We start from the raw sequence: 15811 nt of genomic DNA, 5'->3' as shown, positions 1-15811 counted from the left end.
ATGAGATTACCCGTACGCAGATCGAGGCCCTCAACTCGACGCTCTAGTCAGTCATACGTATAGTCATCGACGACCGCAGCCTCGAAGACGGAAAAGGCGTCGGGCGAATCGAGCAGGGCTCGAGCGCCAGCTACCGTCGAATACGGAAACAGGCTCGAGCGAACCAGGAGCCGTCGAGCGCAAGGACGCCGCCCGCCGCCTGACGCGCGCACGGGAACCAGGGCATTTAATGCGCCTGTCGCGTTCTCACCTAACACGCCAGTCGCGGGAAGCGTGATGGAGAACAGGCACCCGTCCCGTCATTCTTTTTGCAGCCTTCCCCACCAAACAACCCAGAGCGTGTCAGGGCGCGGGAAGTAGGGATGGAACGTCTAATCAGGACCATCTCGAGACATTCAAGGTCAGCGCTCTGGATACCAGGGCGTTACAAGGCGTCCGACCCTCGACCAGACATGTTTCCTTCTTGGGGAAGGGTTGGGCGTCGACTGACAACTCTGCGACCACTCCGACGTGTCCGCCTCTATATCGTACAGGCGTGCAACCGGCGAACCAGTCCAAGACGGCGCACTGAGCAGGATACCGGGGCACGCATAATCATCATCAAGCTACCAGGACGAGACGGCTCGAGACCACGCCAGTACGGAGGCCTCGAGTAGGTCCACGCGCCATGCCTCTATCGACCCCTACTCTGACACCTATACTTGTACCCTGGGCTTCTCCTTGGAACTATAAAAGGGGAGGCCCGGGAGCGAACACAGGGGGCAAGACATCACGCAACACTACACCCATACGCAGTAGAACTTCCACCTTACTCCATATCACGCTTATATTCACCTCTGTACAAGCACTTAGGTGCAGAATAATACAAACTCTCTCCCCCCGCTGGACGTAGGGCCTTCTCTTGCCCGAAGCAGGATAAATCTTTGTGTGTCTTTTTGCATCACCATCTGGGAAAGGAAGCACGCATACAAATTCACTCGTCGGTGTGACCCGTGATGAAAAACACCGACGTATAATTTATGGTAATATTGCGTAAGATGATCTAGGCTACATCATTGATACTACCGTTGCCGTGAAGCAAACACGCCACTTGTTACTTGTTTCCTCAAAAAGGCACATAAAAAAAATGACATTCCTGCCCCTTGGTCGACTGCCTGGTTTGAGCCCGATTCCTCGCCAGTCGCGCCTCACCTCCCTCCCTCCCCGTCCGCTCCACTCCACTTCCATCCGCTACCTCCACTCCACTTCAATCCGCCGCTCCTGCTCCTGCTCCTGCTCCTGCTCCAGTAGGAACGCTCCCCACCCTCACCACGCTGAGCTACTCCGGAGCACTGGGACAACAAGCAGGTCTGGGTCGCTCCCCTCCCCTTAGCCCTAGATGGGTCGCCGCCCACCCTCACTCGTGATTCGTGGCCGTGGCAGGTTGCGCCGTCCGTCCGTGGGGTCGGTGCTGTGCTGGAGGTGGTGGAGCGAGGGGCGGTGGGGGAAGCTTGGCCGCTGGGGGGAGCCGAGAATAGCGACGAACAGGCGTCACCAGTAAGCCACGGTCAGGGGCATTTCAGTCCTACTTAGCAGCAGTGATGGCAAAAATCTAACATAGTGGTAAATTTGGGATCTTTTCATGCCATTTCTTGTTTCTTTTAAGGTCTCTTGGATATTAGACAGAATTTCTTTGAAATTAAGATCAGTCGCTTACCCTGCCTCACAGATTGAAACAGCTAGGAGGCCACCCATGTTGTCTGAATAGGGATGCTCTGTTGGATGTGCAGCAAGAAAACCTTGGAATGAATGCACATACTACTTAGGGTGCTGTATTAGAGTTTTAGTAGGATGGGTTCGTTATGCTGCGTGGCAGCACGGCCACATGGGGCTAGCACAGCAAGCCAGGATTGGTCCTCTATTAGCCGCAGCGACCCACCCTGGCGGACTGGTGCTGGCTTTTCTCCACCTCTGTCTAGGGGGTGGGAGTACAGGATCAACTCGGAAGGGTTGTCTTATGGATCCCATGGTGATAGCGGGGTCGCTGTGAATTATGGGTCATCACTATCATCAAATAGTAAAGGGGCTAGTAGGAGCTGGGAGAGGAATGAGCTTCCACAAGATCACCGCTACTCTACATCTGAGGGTGCCATTTCGTATCTCAACAGCCCAGATGTCAGCTTCCAGAACCACCATATTATGCTACCAATGCTGCAAGATTCTAGCGTTGATGAATACATGAGAGGTATGTGCCTTGGAGTAGTACTTCTATGTCCTTTTTGATGTTTCAGGCTTTCAGCTGCTTTTGTAATTTTTATATTTCTTTGGTTAAGAATGTTTAAGATTGTTCAAACCCAAGATCTGTACTTTATTTTTGCCTTCTATACTATGCATAAATTTAAATTTCTGTTTATTCCTCTTTGATTTTAATATATTTGTTGCCATGGTTCTTCGGGCATTCCCTAGGTGTTGAGCCAGGCATTCCCTAGGTGCCACAGGACTCCATAAGGTTTTAGTTATGCCATATCGCCTAGGCGTCCAGGCATATCACCAGTGCCACAGGGCACCAGAATGCCTCAGAAACCATGTCTGTTGCACCAGCTATATAGCATGTTGGTGTAAAAAAAAAGTTTTTGTCTTGTTGTTTTAACAGTCATCCCAAACAAAAATTTTGTAGAATACTAGAAGTTACTGTTTTATAAGGGCTACAGATAAATCACCTTTTCTTTTCAGCCCAATGAAAATTGCTACCACATGATTCTATCAAGTATCAATCACTCCAGAATGCAGCAAAATTATATTTCATAGTAAATTTGCCACAGGGCAAAGGCCATGCCCTTTCACAACACCATGAACTGTACCTCTTTTCTTGGGTGATGATCAAGAGAAACGCATGAACTTGACAAATTGATCCTGATTTATTGGGACCATAGTCATTCCAAATTACATAACATTACATTTCCCTATTGCTATTAGTTGCATACCATCATTGCCATTATGTGCAACAGGATTGCCATTTGGTAACAGTCAGCAACTCAGAATAAATATGAACTCCAATCTAGTGCAATACCCATGTACTCTCTGTGTTCCATAGCCGTTTTGGCTTTTCTGGACATAGTGTATATCTAGGTGCATAATAAAAGTTGTGTGAAAAGCCAAAACAACATATAATTTGGAACGCAGGGAATAGCATTTAAATGATCCTCGTATATTTGACTAAAAATTATGCTTCATCTATGCAACTGTTTTTTTAATCATTTAATTAGCAATAAAAATTGTTTCAGCAAACAAATGCAAACAAAACAATAATTTTCTCAACCAATTCTAAATGCAGATGTTCCTTATTTGTCCCTTAAATAATTTGAGTTTGCAAATCTGGTTATGCTCTAAATACTAGCAGGTAGCAGCCTTCCTGCTGGTTGGCCTGATATGTATTGTTTATGTCTTAGTGTGAACAAGGGTCTATAAAAGTTTATTGAGTGACACAATTAACTACTAAATTGATTATATCATTATATGCAGCTTAATTTTGTGTATTACTTTGAGTGACTTTTGAATCTTCAATTATATGATTGCAAACCTATCAGATTTGGAGTTGAATTCCATCATGATCAACTGGCAGATTTTTCATGATGACAATGATTGATCTCAAATCAGTTCTACAGTAGCATTAATTTGGATTTGACCATTGACTAGTGATCATGATTCATGATTGCTGTAGATGTTCGATTTTTAATTGAATGCGCAGGAGAGCTGCATATCATTTCATTAAAATAGATGTGGGCGTGAATTTCAAATGTTATGAGTTATATTAAGATGATGTGGACCCTTGCATCAATGATTGATCTGCTTGGTTGATTTGCCCATTTTACAGGTTCTCACCAATGCTATAGCGTATTTTTAAACTAATACTCCAGTTGCAAGCAATGTTTTCAGGTCGTCCGATTAATCGCGATTAATCACGATTAATCGTCCTGGTCGGTTAGGAGTGCTCGATTAGGAGGTCCGACCCGACCAGGTCGACCAGAAACCTGGTCGTCCGATTAGTCGTCCACTTATCGCGATTAATCGTCCGATTAGGACATGGACGACCAGGTTGTGTGCTCTGTTTTTGGGCTTTTTTGACTGGGCAGATATGTGGGGGGTATGGAGATGCTGTTGGTTGTCCCAGTTCTCCAGAAATAGTTAAGAAGGAGATGTTGGTTTACATCAAAAAGAGTTGAAGATGAAGAGGAATGTTGGTTTACAGTAATGCAGTCTTGATGCTTCCTTTATTGTGTATAATATAGTGTATATATAGAGGTATATATATAGGTCGACCAGCTGATATGCCTGGACGACCAGGGACGACCAGGGGGACGACCAGGGTCGATTAATCGACCTGGTCACTGATTAATCGCGATTAATCGCCTGGTCGGTCCCAGGTCGACCAGGATCGACCAGCCGACCAGAAAACATTGGTTGCAAGTAAATAATGTTTTTGGTTGTTTGAAATTAGCCATTCTAAACTTTGATTTCAAACTAGTTTTAACATGTTGGAGTCTCTGTATTTGAAAATGATACGATATAATATACTTTTGCTATGTGTTACAAATATATTATAACCAAAAAAAAACATAGTCAAAGTTGTCTTTTGGACACCATGTAGATGTCCAAAATGCCACTTGTTTGTAACTGGAGGCAGTACATCATATTAATTTAGGATTTCAGAATTTGGGAGTGCAAATGTGGATTGATAAATTTTGTTTGCAAATTTTAATGCTATAGCTGGGATCGTATATTTCCAGATTTAGTTCTAGATTGCAGATGGCTGGTTGCATAGTTTTTCAAGATGGCTCCATTCTGAATTGTTTGGCCTTTTGATTGAATATGCACCGTGGTTATGTTATGCTCAATGCTTATATTACCTGTATTTCAACTGACATTTGTGATGCATTGGGTCTTGCATGCTTAATTGATTAGGCTGATCCAGCATTCCAATGTGATCACTGAGCAGCTACATTATCTATATATTAGAAACATATGCACTGTAAAATTCTTTGAGAACAAGCTAAGTCAATCCAGTGTGTCTGAGCTCTAATTAGTTGGTGCTAGGTGACTGAACATTGCCCCTGAAATGAGTGTTCCTAGTGATGGGAGGTAAAAATTATAAACCTTCCATGAGCTCTATGAAACTCTAGGTATGGTGCCTGTGATAGATGCTGTACATGACTTGTGACAGGGAATATGGAGGGAAAGCCTTAACTTGGTGGAGTGTAGTTTAACTGCTTTTCTTAATGCTGTGCTAAGGATAAAAGTCTTCCTACAAATAATACCAGTTTCTTATGATATAGAAACAAGATAAAAAGAAAATATTGAAGATTTTCTATTGAAAGGACACTATTCTCTTGCTTCCATACTTCTATGGCTGTTGTGGGCTGTTAGGCTGTGAACATAAATGACAAACAATACACTTATTACAATTTAATTAAACTGTGTCATAGCATCTCAGAGCTGTAGGTGGGTAAGGTCTGTGTCACTTTTATCTAGTTGTCAGGAGCTTGATTGGTGTGTGGTACATTGTCTACATTGTAGCCAAAGAAGGTCAGTGGGTGAGGAATCGGAGGCCAACAGTGTGGCAACCGGTGGTTACAGTTACAGACGAAAGGGAAAGGAGGGGGGATACCTCCTGTTAGGAAATGCAAATCGCTGTATTCCAATGCCGAATGGCCAAGATATGGAGATGTACAAGGTTCAGATAGCGCCCTACACCCTACACTAGTGACTTAATACATGCACAACATATACATCTAACACCTCCATTTCTTTCTTGACTCCTAAGACAAGTAGGAATACAGTTCTTACAGATTGGATCTTCCCTTCACAGACCAATTGTAACTCAATCTCCTATTCTTATCTCAACCTAATGTTTCCAAACCTAAGACTCCTAGGATAAGCCGTGCTGGGTCTGGTGGAGACCAAAACGGAGAATGGGGTGCCATTGTGCCTAGGGATGGAAATGGTTGGTAATGTATCATCTATGCGGAAAAGGTTGCTGATCAGTCCGAATCTTTCCATATTTCTCAATTTATTAACTATTCAGTTGTGATTACAATATGGCACTGAAAGAAATTAAACATCCAAATTTTATATACATATGCCTCTGATCAATATTGCTCCTTCTTTCTTGTCTGAACCATTCAAGCTATCTCGACTCTCGATAACCTTTTTTTTAAGGCAAAGTAGTTCCTGTACCAATACGGTAGCAGTGGAATTACAAATGAGTTGGCAAAATCTATTCTTCTTTAAGAATGTGACATTATTTGAATTAGCCCTGTACATGGTCCGGTTACAAACTGGCCCAACCCAAAAACCAGCCCAAGACAAACCAGGAGACACGCACGGGTTGGTTTGGTTCGACTTGGTTTCGACTTTACCTGTCTTCCTCATTTGACCGAACAGCCGCCGCCGGTCGCAAACGCACAAACATCGCTTGAGGTCATGTCAGAGACCAGGGCGGTGGGTGCTAGGAGCACCATGACCTCGGGTGGCAGGCAGCGGGAGTGTAGTGGCCTCGGGCCTTGGGCTTTGGGTGGGGTGGGGGGTCGGGGGTTTTCTCGCTGGGTACTTTCTTCTTAATTTGAAAGCTGTGGCGGCAGTCTTAAGTCTTAACCGCCCTGGTCGAGTTTTTTTTTTCAGGTAGCGCTGTGGCCTCGACTGGCTGGCAGCTGGAGCGCTGTGGCCTTGGGCATCGGGTGCTAGGAACGCCGCACCCCTCTGGGCATCGGGTGCCCGGAGTGCCGTAGTGCGCCCCTCTGGGCATCCCTTTGCGGCAGGACCGTAGTGCGCATCTTCCTTTTCCATCTACTCAGCTTTCTCCAAATCTCACAATCAAAATCTTGCAATCTGAGCGTTGGCCTGAAGTGGAGAGGGCAACATCGATGGCGTCTGAGTCCGGTAACGAGGCTGCTGGTGTGCCACGGCCATCTAGGAGTCTCGGCTCGGCTCGTGTGTCGGCGTCGATGGCTTCCTAGCACGACTGCTTGTGGGCTGCAGCATTAACATTCTTTGCTGAGGTTAACCATGGAAACCGTGAACCCGCTGGTTCCAAACCGCCTGTTATGTGGTTGCTGGGGATTGAGGGAGATGGATTGGGATCGAAGGAGCGGCGGCTGATGGCGTGAACAGTACCCGCGGGTACTGTTCACAGGAAGGCGGCTGTGAGAGCGAGAGAGGAGGCTAGGGTTTTGGGTGATGGGAACGCCAGCCGCGGGGCGCTGCCCGCGGCTGACAAGAGAGAAGGGATTTCCTTCTAATCTCTTGCTTGATTAGATTGATATATCTTCTCTCTTTATATAAAGAGGTTTACTTGACTTACAAGCAAGACTTACTTGACCCCTAAGCAAGCGACTAATTAACCCTAATGGGCTAAGGCCCAATAGGTCCTTGACTCTTCTAACACTACACCCCACCTGGACATGCAGCTCGTCCTCGAGCTGCAACTTAACGACGACACTAAGAATGACTCCGCAAGACACAAACATAACACCTAAAAACAAGCCTTTTACATTTTTTTTTCTCGAAAACGCAGGAGAGCTGCGCTTCATTATATTAAGAAGAGAAAAAAGGGCAAGAGCCCATACAACACCACACAAACCCACACACACACACACCCACACAAACAGACTCTAGGATTACATTCGAGCCGGAGACACCAAAACATAAGAAGACCACGACTGAGCTAGACACTCTAACTACCAGGGAGGAGGGCAGCCAAGAAAGAAAGCCCTCGAGCCCCAGCCATAGACCACAGGCGGCGTTCCTCGCCAGCCAAGATGAGCGCTTTGGCAAGGTTCGGGGCCGCTCCATCAAAAACACAACTATTACGATGGTTCCAAATAGTCCAAACTCCAAGAATGATTTTAACCCCTGCACATAAGGCGGACACCATCCACCTGGATCCCATGGAGACCATCTGGATGAAAAATGTGCTTGTGTGTGGCCTCCAGGAAGTGGTCGCAACAGGGACCAGCGAAGGCGCCCTCGCGGTGGTCGGTGGCGGAATATGGCGGCGCTAGGCAGTGCGCTCCCACCGATGACACCATGCCTTCTCCTTGCTGGACGGCTGCTGGTCTGCACCGCACATAGAAGAGCATAGGGCATCCAACTGCCGACGCCAAAGACTTTGAGTCCACCACCCGCGGGAAAAACAGCATGCACGCTGCCCGTGGGCGGAACCACATTCTGAAAATCCCCGACGCAGCGGCAAATAGGTGCAGGGCTGAATCAGCGGCAGATCGCGCATCTTCTGCACCCGCCGACGTGCAAGGAGGCCACGCACAGCAGCTTGCAGCTGCACTGCCGCCGACACCTGGCAGCGAAGCATCTTCCCTGTCAGCTCCGTCGCCATCGGCTGCTCGGTCTGCTGCAGCATCTCGCCCTCATCTCGGACCTGCTGGAAGCTGGCACCCCTATAGAAGATCCCATCGGTGAATGGATGCTGGATGGTTGATACACCGGGGAGGACAACAGCGCTGGTGGAGGGTGCTGGAGCAACCGTTGTCGTGGCCGCCAGAGTGCTTGCCATCGTGTGCACCAGCCCCATCGCCGATGCTAGAGCATAAGACGTAATCGATGGAGGGGGCGGCATCCATGGCTGCTGGATGGGAACCGGGGCAGATGGATGAACGCCCAGCGGTAAGGACGGTGCCTGCAGCGAGGGAAGATGACCCGCGCTTGACATCGGTAGCTGTGGGAACTGCGCGGCTGTAGGCAGATCCCGACCGTCCAGGGCCGACACACGCGTGGCCAGATCGCCCATCTGGAAGCTCATGAGGGCCATCTGGTTCTGGAGGCCCTGAATGGCGCTGGTGAAGGCCGTAAGCGCGTCGGAAGGGATGGCCAGCATTGGGGCTGGCGGTGTGGAGGACGTAGCCGGCGGCGACGTGGTGGCAGTGATCAGGGCGCCCGCGGAGGTTGTCACGACCGCGCCGGCGCCGGGCGGGGCGTTTTTGGAGGGCGGAACGCCAGGGGCTGTGGTCCCGGAAGAAGCCATGATCTCTGATACCAGATGTTATGTGGTTGCTGGGGATCGAGGGAGATGGATTGGGATCGAAGGAGCGGCGGCTGATGGCGTGAACAGTGCCCGCGGGTACTGTTCACAGGAAGGCGGCGGTGAGAGCGAGAGAGGAGGCTAGGGTTTTGGGTGATGGGAACGCCAGCCGCGGGGTGCTGCCCGCGGCTGACAAGAGAAAAGGGATTTCCTTCTAATTTCTTGCTTGATTAGATTGATATATCTCCTCTCTTTATATAGAGAGGTTTACTTGACTTACAAGCAAGACTTACTTGACCCCTAAGCAAGCGACTAATTAACCCTAATGGGCTAAGGCCCAATAGGTCCTTGACTCTTCTAACACCGCCAGTGCAACAACATCTTCTACGGGTTGGACTGGGTTTTACCCAGAAACCAGTTAAACCGGACCATGAACAGCCCTAATTTGAATGGCGTGATATGGTCGTAATTTCAATCATTAGTGGTCAGCATGGGTACAAGATAGCAAATTTGCTACTCTGGTTAAATTATCTCCATCTCTCCTCAGAGTATCTTGTGCCCTGTAATATTCTTTGTCATCTGCGCTTTTACCATGTGGTTCAAGTTCTCTGTGCATGGTCATTTGTATGTCCTTTTCTACTAGATGAGCATTTATAATGTTTTTGAATCGCATAAAACAATGATAGACTGTCACTTTGTCATCACCTTAATTTGTGTGTGCACATAGCTATGGGCGGGTGTGTGCAACCTTTTCCAAAGAATTTTACAATGAGATCTGTTATATTAATTGGGCATTTATTATATGTATGGGCATGTGCATGCAAAATTTTCTTCAGTTTTATTGATTGGACTATTTTTGCAGTTTCAGTTGCTGAGCCTATTGGTGCTTTATTATTGTCAGAGGTATGCAATATGCTAGGTGTTCATGTTGTAGTAATATTCATGTCTTGCTCCAGGGCTCCAGGCTTCAGGGGACTGAATTTTATCCTCTTTTTGTAGGTAATGTCAGGACAACAGAATAGTGGTGGTTCCACCTCCTCTCGCTCTGATGGAAGTGAATATGATATTGTACCTAAATCATACACATCAACGCCCCGCAACTTCCCAAGTCGTCGATCATTCCTTTCAAAGCCAATCCACCCTGTTTCATTTCCAGAACATGCACCAGAAGCACAAGAAACTCAAAGTCCTGTTGCCATCGCAAGGTCCAACAATCCTCTGTGCTCTGAATTCAACGGAACAGGAGAGCTTCGCTTTCCAGGTCCCATGGACTATGGTAGTGGTAGTCATGGGGAGTCAGGAAATTGGAGTGCCGCAAGTAGCATGGATCTTACTGATTTATCAGAACGACCTGAAGCTGGACAAGCTGGACCACTGCGTCCTAATAATGTAATGCAGAAAACAAGGTGTGACCTCTGTGAGAAGCTTCTGACAAAGAGGTCACCTTGGGGTTCTCGTAGAATTGTACGCACTGGAGATTTGCCAGTTGCTGGTGTTCTCCCATGCTCCCATGTCTACCATGCTGAGTGTTTAGAGCGGACCACTCCCAAGGGGCAGAAGCATGACCCTCCTTGCCCTGTGTGTGACAAGCTGGCTGGTAAAGATACCGAGCAGTGGTCGATTTGCAGGTTAAAAAATGGATTCCCAAGATTACGTTCACTAGGGGAAGGGCCTTCTCGAGTTTGGAGCTGTGCTCATGCTGGAGATTGTGTTGCTGGGGCTGTACAGATACCAAGATCAAATAGCATCAAGCTCTTGAGTCGGAGTGGTCACAAGAGGCATGCATCTTCGAAGGGAGAGCCCAGCAAAGACTGGGCTGAAACATCAAAAAATGATTACATGTAACTTCCTAATGCACTCAGTAGGTTATATTCATGACCTCGCATTGTTATGGTTGCAAGGTTATGTATACTTACGGATGTTTTCATGGCGTAATGGTCCAGCTAGGAAATGACATAGATATGCCTGTGTAGCTGACTAAATTTATCTATCATCAGTTATCAGGGTTGCTATCTGTGCATAAAGGCCTTAGGTCTCTACCGATTATTTTTATGGGCTGAATCTGTTCCAGATGAAATTGTATGTGCTGGAAATCGCTGGTAAACTGACCTCTATAACTGCTCAGCCAGTTCTATGAAACCAGGGGTGGATCCAGTAAAGGGACATGGGTGTACGCATGTGCACCCAATAATTTTTGCAAAAACTTCGAAGTTACGAGGCTTGTCAAATAACTAAATAGCTTTAGGTTAGAGTGTTTTTGACAACTAAAGGGAAGGAGAATGGGAATTAGTGGTGGGAGTTGATAGAGGAAATTAAGGTGGGAAATTGAAATTTATTTTTGAAGCCATGCGGTGCACTTTATTGATTCTCAAACATAGTTACATCATTTACTAGAGTTTCGATAATAGACTCGGAGGGTTCATCGACCCAATCTCCTACAACTAAAAAGACTAGAAGATGGACATTTTTTTCGTGCGACAATCGTTTTCGTCCTGCCCTCGCCGTGCGTGCGTCCGCGTACTCCCTACTAGGAAACAGCCTGGCGACCGTGATCTCCTCCCCGATCCCTCCCCTTTCCTATCGTGTCCGCGCCCTCCCCGATCCCCTCTCCCTTTCCTATCGCGTCCGCCCGAGCGCCGTCGATCCATGCGCCCCAATCCCCTCCCTAGATGTCTGCGTGAGCGCCGTCGATCCCCTCCCTGGACGTCCGCGAAAGCGCCCCTATCCTGGAAGTCTGCGCGAGCGCCGTCCGCAGGCGCTGACGTCCACGCCAGCGCCGTCCGTGAGAGTGTCGTCCGCGGGCGCTGACATCTGCGCGAGCGCTGCGATCTCGGCCGCGGCCGCGACCTCTCGACTGCCGTCAAAGTCGCTGCAACGAGCCCCGTCGCGGCCATCTATGGAAGAGAGGGACCCCCTCTCTGGACGATAGCACCGTCGGACCCGCGGCCACCTCCCTGGACGAGGGTGTCTCCAAGGTTCGATTCCCACCCATGAGATTTGCCTCTATCCCTTCACACCGCCGCCCTCCGCATCCCGCCGCTTTGCTCTGCCACTGTCGCAGGTCAGGCGCTCAGGTCTTTATCGGTCCCCTCACCAGGTCTTCGTCGGGCCCTCATCGGCGACGAGCACCCCACGCTGCTGCCATGGCCGACAACTCCAGTGACACCAACCCACCCCGTCATCGCTCGTCTGTGAATACTGCAGCCACCGTGCACTCATAGCAAGTCCATTCAGCCGTGCTCGCCGTCCCGCCGCTGCAGCTCACCCCACCTGCGCGTTGATTTTTAATGTTTAATAGACTGAAGATTGATTTTCTTTCTAACCATAATCAGGCTTCAAGGGTCTTACAGATGGAGAGAAACAGCCTTGAGCACCTATTGCTTCACTTTTGTGGGGTGACAGCAAAGAAGGAGTATGGCTCTATATCCAATAAATCTACAAAGATTCACTCTGACCTCCCATGCATCTACAATGGGATTTTATTGTCTCTGATTAAAGCATGCCTTTTCTTGTAGATATCAAAATGCAGACTGGAGGTCAAGGCCACTTCCTGATGAAATGATCAAGTATTGTGCGTATAGACCCTATTCTGAATTTTTTTTCTGTTGTGTTTGGTGTTGGATATATTTTTCGTTTGCTTTTCTTTATTGCTGACTTGCCATCAGTTATGTATAAGTGACTTCACTTCTGCCCAGGTATGCTAGAGAAGATACACACTATCTGCTGTACATATATTCCTATGACTTAATGAGACAGAGACTACAGAGGGAGTCAACATTTGAAAATGATCTTCTTCTAGAGGTACAGTACAAAAAGTATTGTTTTTGTTCTGGTTCCCATCTTATGTATTGAGGTCATAAGAGAATATGCAGTTTGATATTGTCACCTCTTTGAATGAAGTTAGATCTAGCACCGATCTCTTTGTTGCTTGTGGTTCCTGAACTGAATCGATTGTTATTGGACTGTCATATGTATCAAATTGCATGTCCTGATGTGTGTGTGTGTGTGTATGTGTGTGTGTGTTTTAATGAGAGTTTGGGTTACTGCAGGTCCATAAGCGCAGTAATGAAATTTGCTTACAGTTCTATGAGAAGGAGCTTCTGACAGATACGTCCTATCTCCACATATACGGGTTCGTATGCTGCTGCCCTCAGTTCCTTAACTGGCTTCTATAGTAAACAATTAGTTTTATGTGCATATCATGTTACTGAACTATATTATTACAGGTTGCAGGAACATGAACTGGATGCAAAACAGCTGGCTGTTGTTGCTGTAAGAACATACTTTATGTATTCTCATGATCATTCTGCATTCAATATTTTGACCTTTGTAAAGTCATATTAGGACATTTTATTGTATTCAGTTTTTTCTATTGAAATGTTGCATATATAATGAGCATCTCATATATCCTCTTCTCCCTACATTTAGGCTCTACATGAGTGGAGAGATAGTATAGCTCGTCAGGAAGACGAAAGTACTGGTTATATACTGCCAAATAAGGCTTTTTTGTTATTATGGTGCAAAATTAGATATGCGACTTCGCTGACTCCGCCACCCCTTTTTTTTAATTCAAAAGCAAAGCAGATGCCTACAGATGTTGGACATTTGAAAAGAATTGTGAAATCAAAATGTCCATATGTTGAGAGCAATCTTGAGCTAATTGCTTACACTGTCTGGAATGCACTTAAGTATTCTTATGCCTTTGAAGGAATAGCTGAGCAACTAAAAAAGGAACGGCTGGAACAGGTTTGTTAGGTTGAACTTAGGTTGATTTCAGTCTTTGAATGTTTTAGGAATGTGCTGAGTCTAGCACTGGACCTGGAGCTTTCTTTTGAAGCTTTTTTGTTTTGTTTTGCAGTTGGCATTGAAAAGTGGTCAGGCCAGTGATGAAGTGACTCCATTGGATGCTGACATTGATAGGAGTAATTTTGATTCATCTGATCAGTCTGCAAATATCAATGTTGCTTCTGGCAGTGGGGCTGGTTTTATGAGTGAAGCAGCTTTGATCAGCAGCATCCACCTAGAGGATAAAACTCAAACCATATCCTCAGTTAAGACCTCTGAGACCTTGTCAGGCCTGATCAGACTAGTGAATAAGGATGTCCTGAGCAATAATATACATCAGCAGGTAAAAAAATATGCAACATCTGAATCTTTTTTATTTATTCTGTATTTATATCGCTGCATTATGTATGAGGCTTAGGTAAAGCTTATTACTTAAACGTTAGGCACTACATTAGTCGAAGCATCGCTCCCAGGTCACAGCGCCACCGTGTTTGATGCTGTGATGTTGTGCCGCTCGACTCTAGCTCTGTCACTGCCGCCTGACAATGGGAAGGCCACGTCACTCAACCTCAGTGCCACTACCACCGTCCGACACGGGGAGGCCGTGCCGCTACCATGCAATGCTAATATTTACATATATACTCCAACCTTGATATGGAGATTTTATAAGAGATTTTTCAAGACATGTGTACTATCCATGTGACGGGCACTAATATTTACATATATAGTCGAAGAATGGTACGAAGATGCGGTGAAATTTATTTGTGGATTTATTGGCGCATGAAAGAAATAGATATCAGAAATTTCTTGCAGATATAAAACATTATCTTAGCAACATCACAGAGCTTGTAAGCTTTTGTCGCACTCTCTATGACGGTGTTAATTTCACGAACTTTGCCTTTTAGATTAAATGTCACTTATCATGTGATCCATGTGTTTCTGGTGCCAAAGTTTAGTTGTCCCGTAGCAACACACGAGCACGCTACCTAGTCTGTTATATAAAATCACAAACTTAACAAAATCTGATTTCTATTGGCACTAGTATAGTGTCTGTGCTAAATGCTACAGTAATATTCAAATATGCAAATTTAAAAAATACAGTTTAGTCTTTGCTGCATAAGACTTAGCATTTACTCCTACAACTTAATTGGTTACCATTTAGCACTCAACATGCACGATGTAACTAAACATATGGTAAGAAATTCCTTTTAAGTGAAATTGAATTAAATCTTCAAAGAAAAAAATAAAATCATGCCTTGCTACAAACAAAAAATGTTTGGTAAATGAAACATAAAGAAAAACAGTCTGGCTTCCAATTTTAACTGAAAATTATTTCAGTATAGGTCTAAAATTGGCTCAAAAGCCACTGAATCTACTCTTTACTACAACAATAGTTTGCATGAGTCAAACCTAATCGATCCATCACTATCACGGCCTCGATGACATGGCTTGTGCAGGTCTGACCCAGCATCGGATTCGCCACAGATGCTACCACGGGGGCACCTCGGGCGCCAAGGAACTCACCACCGTCAGTGGCACTGTCGGGAAAATCCTAGACCATAAGATTGAAAGCTAGTAAGCATCAAAATTCAAAATTTTCATGAGATCTCTTATGTCTACCCTCTCCATCCCAAATAATAAGTTATTTTAACTTTCTTGCTAACATTGACTATCGTTGAGTATATTGCTCATGTTGTCACTACAGTGCCATCTAAAAACACAAATGACATGCATACGGTTGTTTCCCTTGCCAGTCAAAATGCTTTTCATTATGGAGAACTCTATCACCCCCCAGTCGTCCATCTAAAAACAATTGTCTAATGCCGCCTTGTAAAGCTGCAAATGAAATGAACAAACGAACTGAGAATATCTCCTTATGCAAGTTGGCATAAGAAATTGACAAAATAGCACTTTAAAACATTTTCATATCATTAACATTTACAAGAGCTCCCTGGACATGTATTGCTACCAAGAAGTATATTCAGTTTCCACACTTTTATAGAGATATAGTCTAAG

General features: G+C 46.0%; 2 protein-coding genes across 8 annotated transcripts; both read left to right on the top strand.

Moving 5' to 3' along the window:
- Nucleotides 1132-11087, top strand: LOC8057788. Of its 2 annotated transcripts, none has more exons than XM_021465551.1 (5): nucleotides 1132-1347; nucleotides 1423-1602; nucleotides 1709-2224; nucleotides 9879-9913; nucleotides 10010-11087. In XM_021465551.1, exons 3-5 carry the CDS (start codon nucleotides 1831-1833, stop codon nucleotides 10853-10855), a joined length of 1275 nt encoding a protein of 424 aa, XP_021321226.1. In that variant the 5' UTR covers nucleotides 1132-1347; nucleotides 1423-1602; nucleotides 1709-1830; the 3' UTR covers nucleotides 10856-11087. The 2 variants fall into 2 exon arrangements, with proteins under 2 accessions (XP_021321226.1, XP_021321221.1); XM_021465546.1 differs by having other exon boundaries at nucleotides 1134-1347; nucleotides 9873-9913.
- LOC8057787 (protein RRP6-like 2) lies at nucleotides 11538-15477 on the top strand. 6 transcript variants are annotated; one of them, XM_021465566.1, is made up of 10 exons: nucleotides 11538-11985; nucleotides 12072-12230; nucleotides 12343-12422; nucleotides 12526-12576; nucleotides 12706-12811; nucleotides 13060-13142; nucleotides 13237-13282; nucleotides 13439-13756; nucleotides 13869-14138; nucleotides 14239-14635. In XM_021465566.1, exons 3-10 carry the CDS (start codon nucleotides 12361-12363, stop codon nucleotides 14248-14250), a joined length of 948 nt encoding a protein of 315 aa, XP_021321241.1. In that variant the 5' UTR covers nucleotides 11538-11985; nucleotides 12072-12230; nucleotides 12343-12360; the 3' UTR covers nucleotides 14251-14635. The 6 variants fall into 6 exon arrangements, with proteins under 6 accessions (XP_021321241.1, XP_021321238.1, XP_021321245.1 ...); XM_021465575.1 differs by having other exon boundaries at nucleotides 11540-11985; nucleotides 12072-12422; nucleotides 13439-13484; nucleotides 13587-13756; XM_021465563.1 differs by lacking the exon at nucleotides 14239-14635 and adding an exon at nucleotides 15253-15477 and having other exon boundaries at nucleotides 12072-12422.

Source organism: Sorghum bicolor, chromosome 1 (assembly GCF_000003195.3).
Source record: "Sorghum bicolor cultivar BTx623 chromosome 1, Sorghum_bicolor_NCBIv3, whole genome shotgun sequence".
Taxonomy (NCBI): Eukaryota; Viridiplantae; Streptophyta; class Magnoliopsida; order Poales; family Poaceae; genus Sorghum; species Sorghum bicolor.
This window is presented reverse-complemented; position numbering and strand designations above follow the sequence as displayed.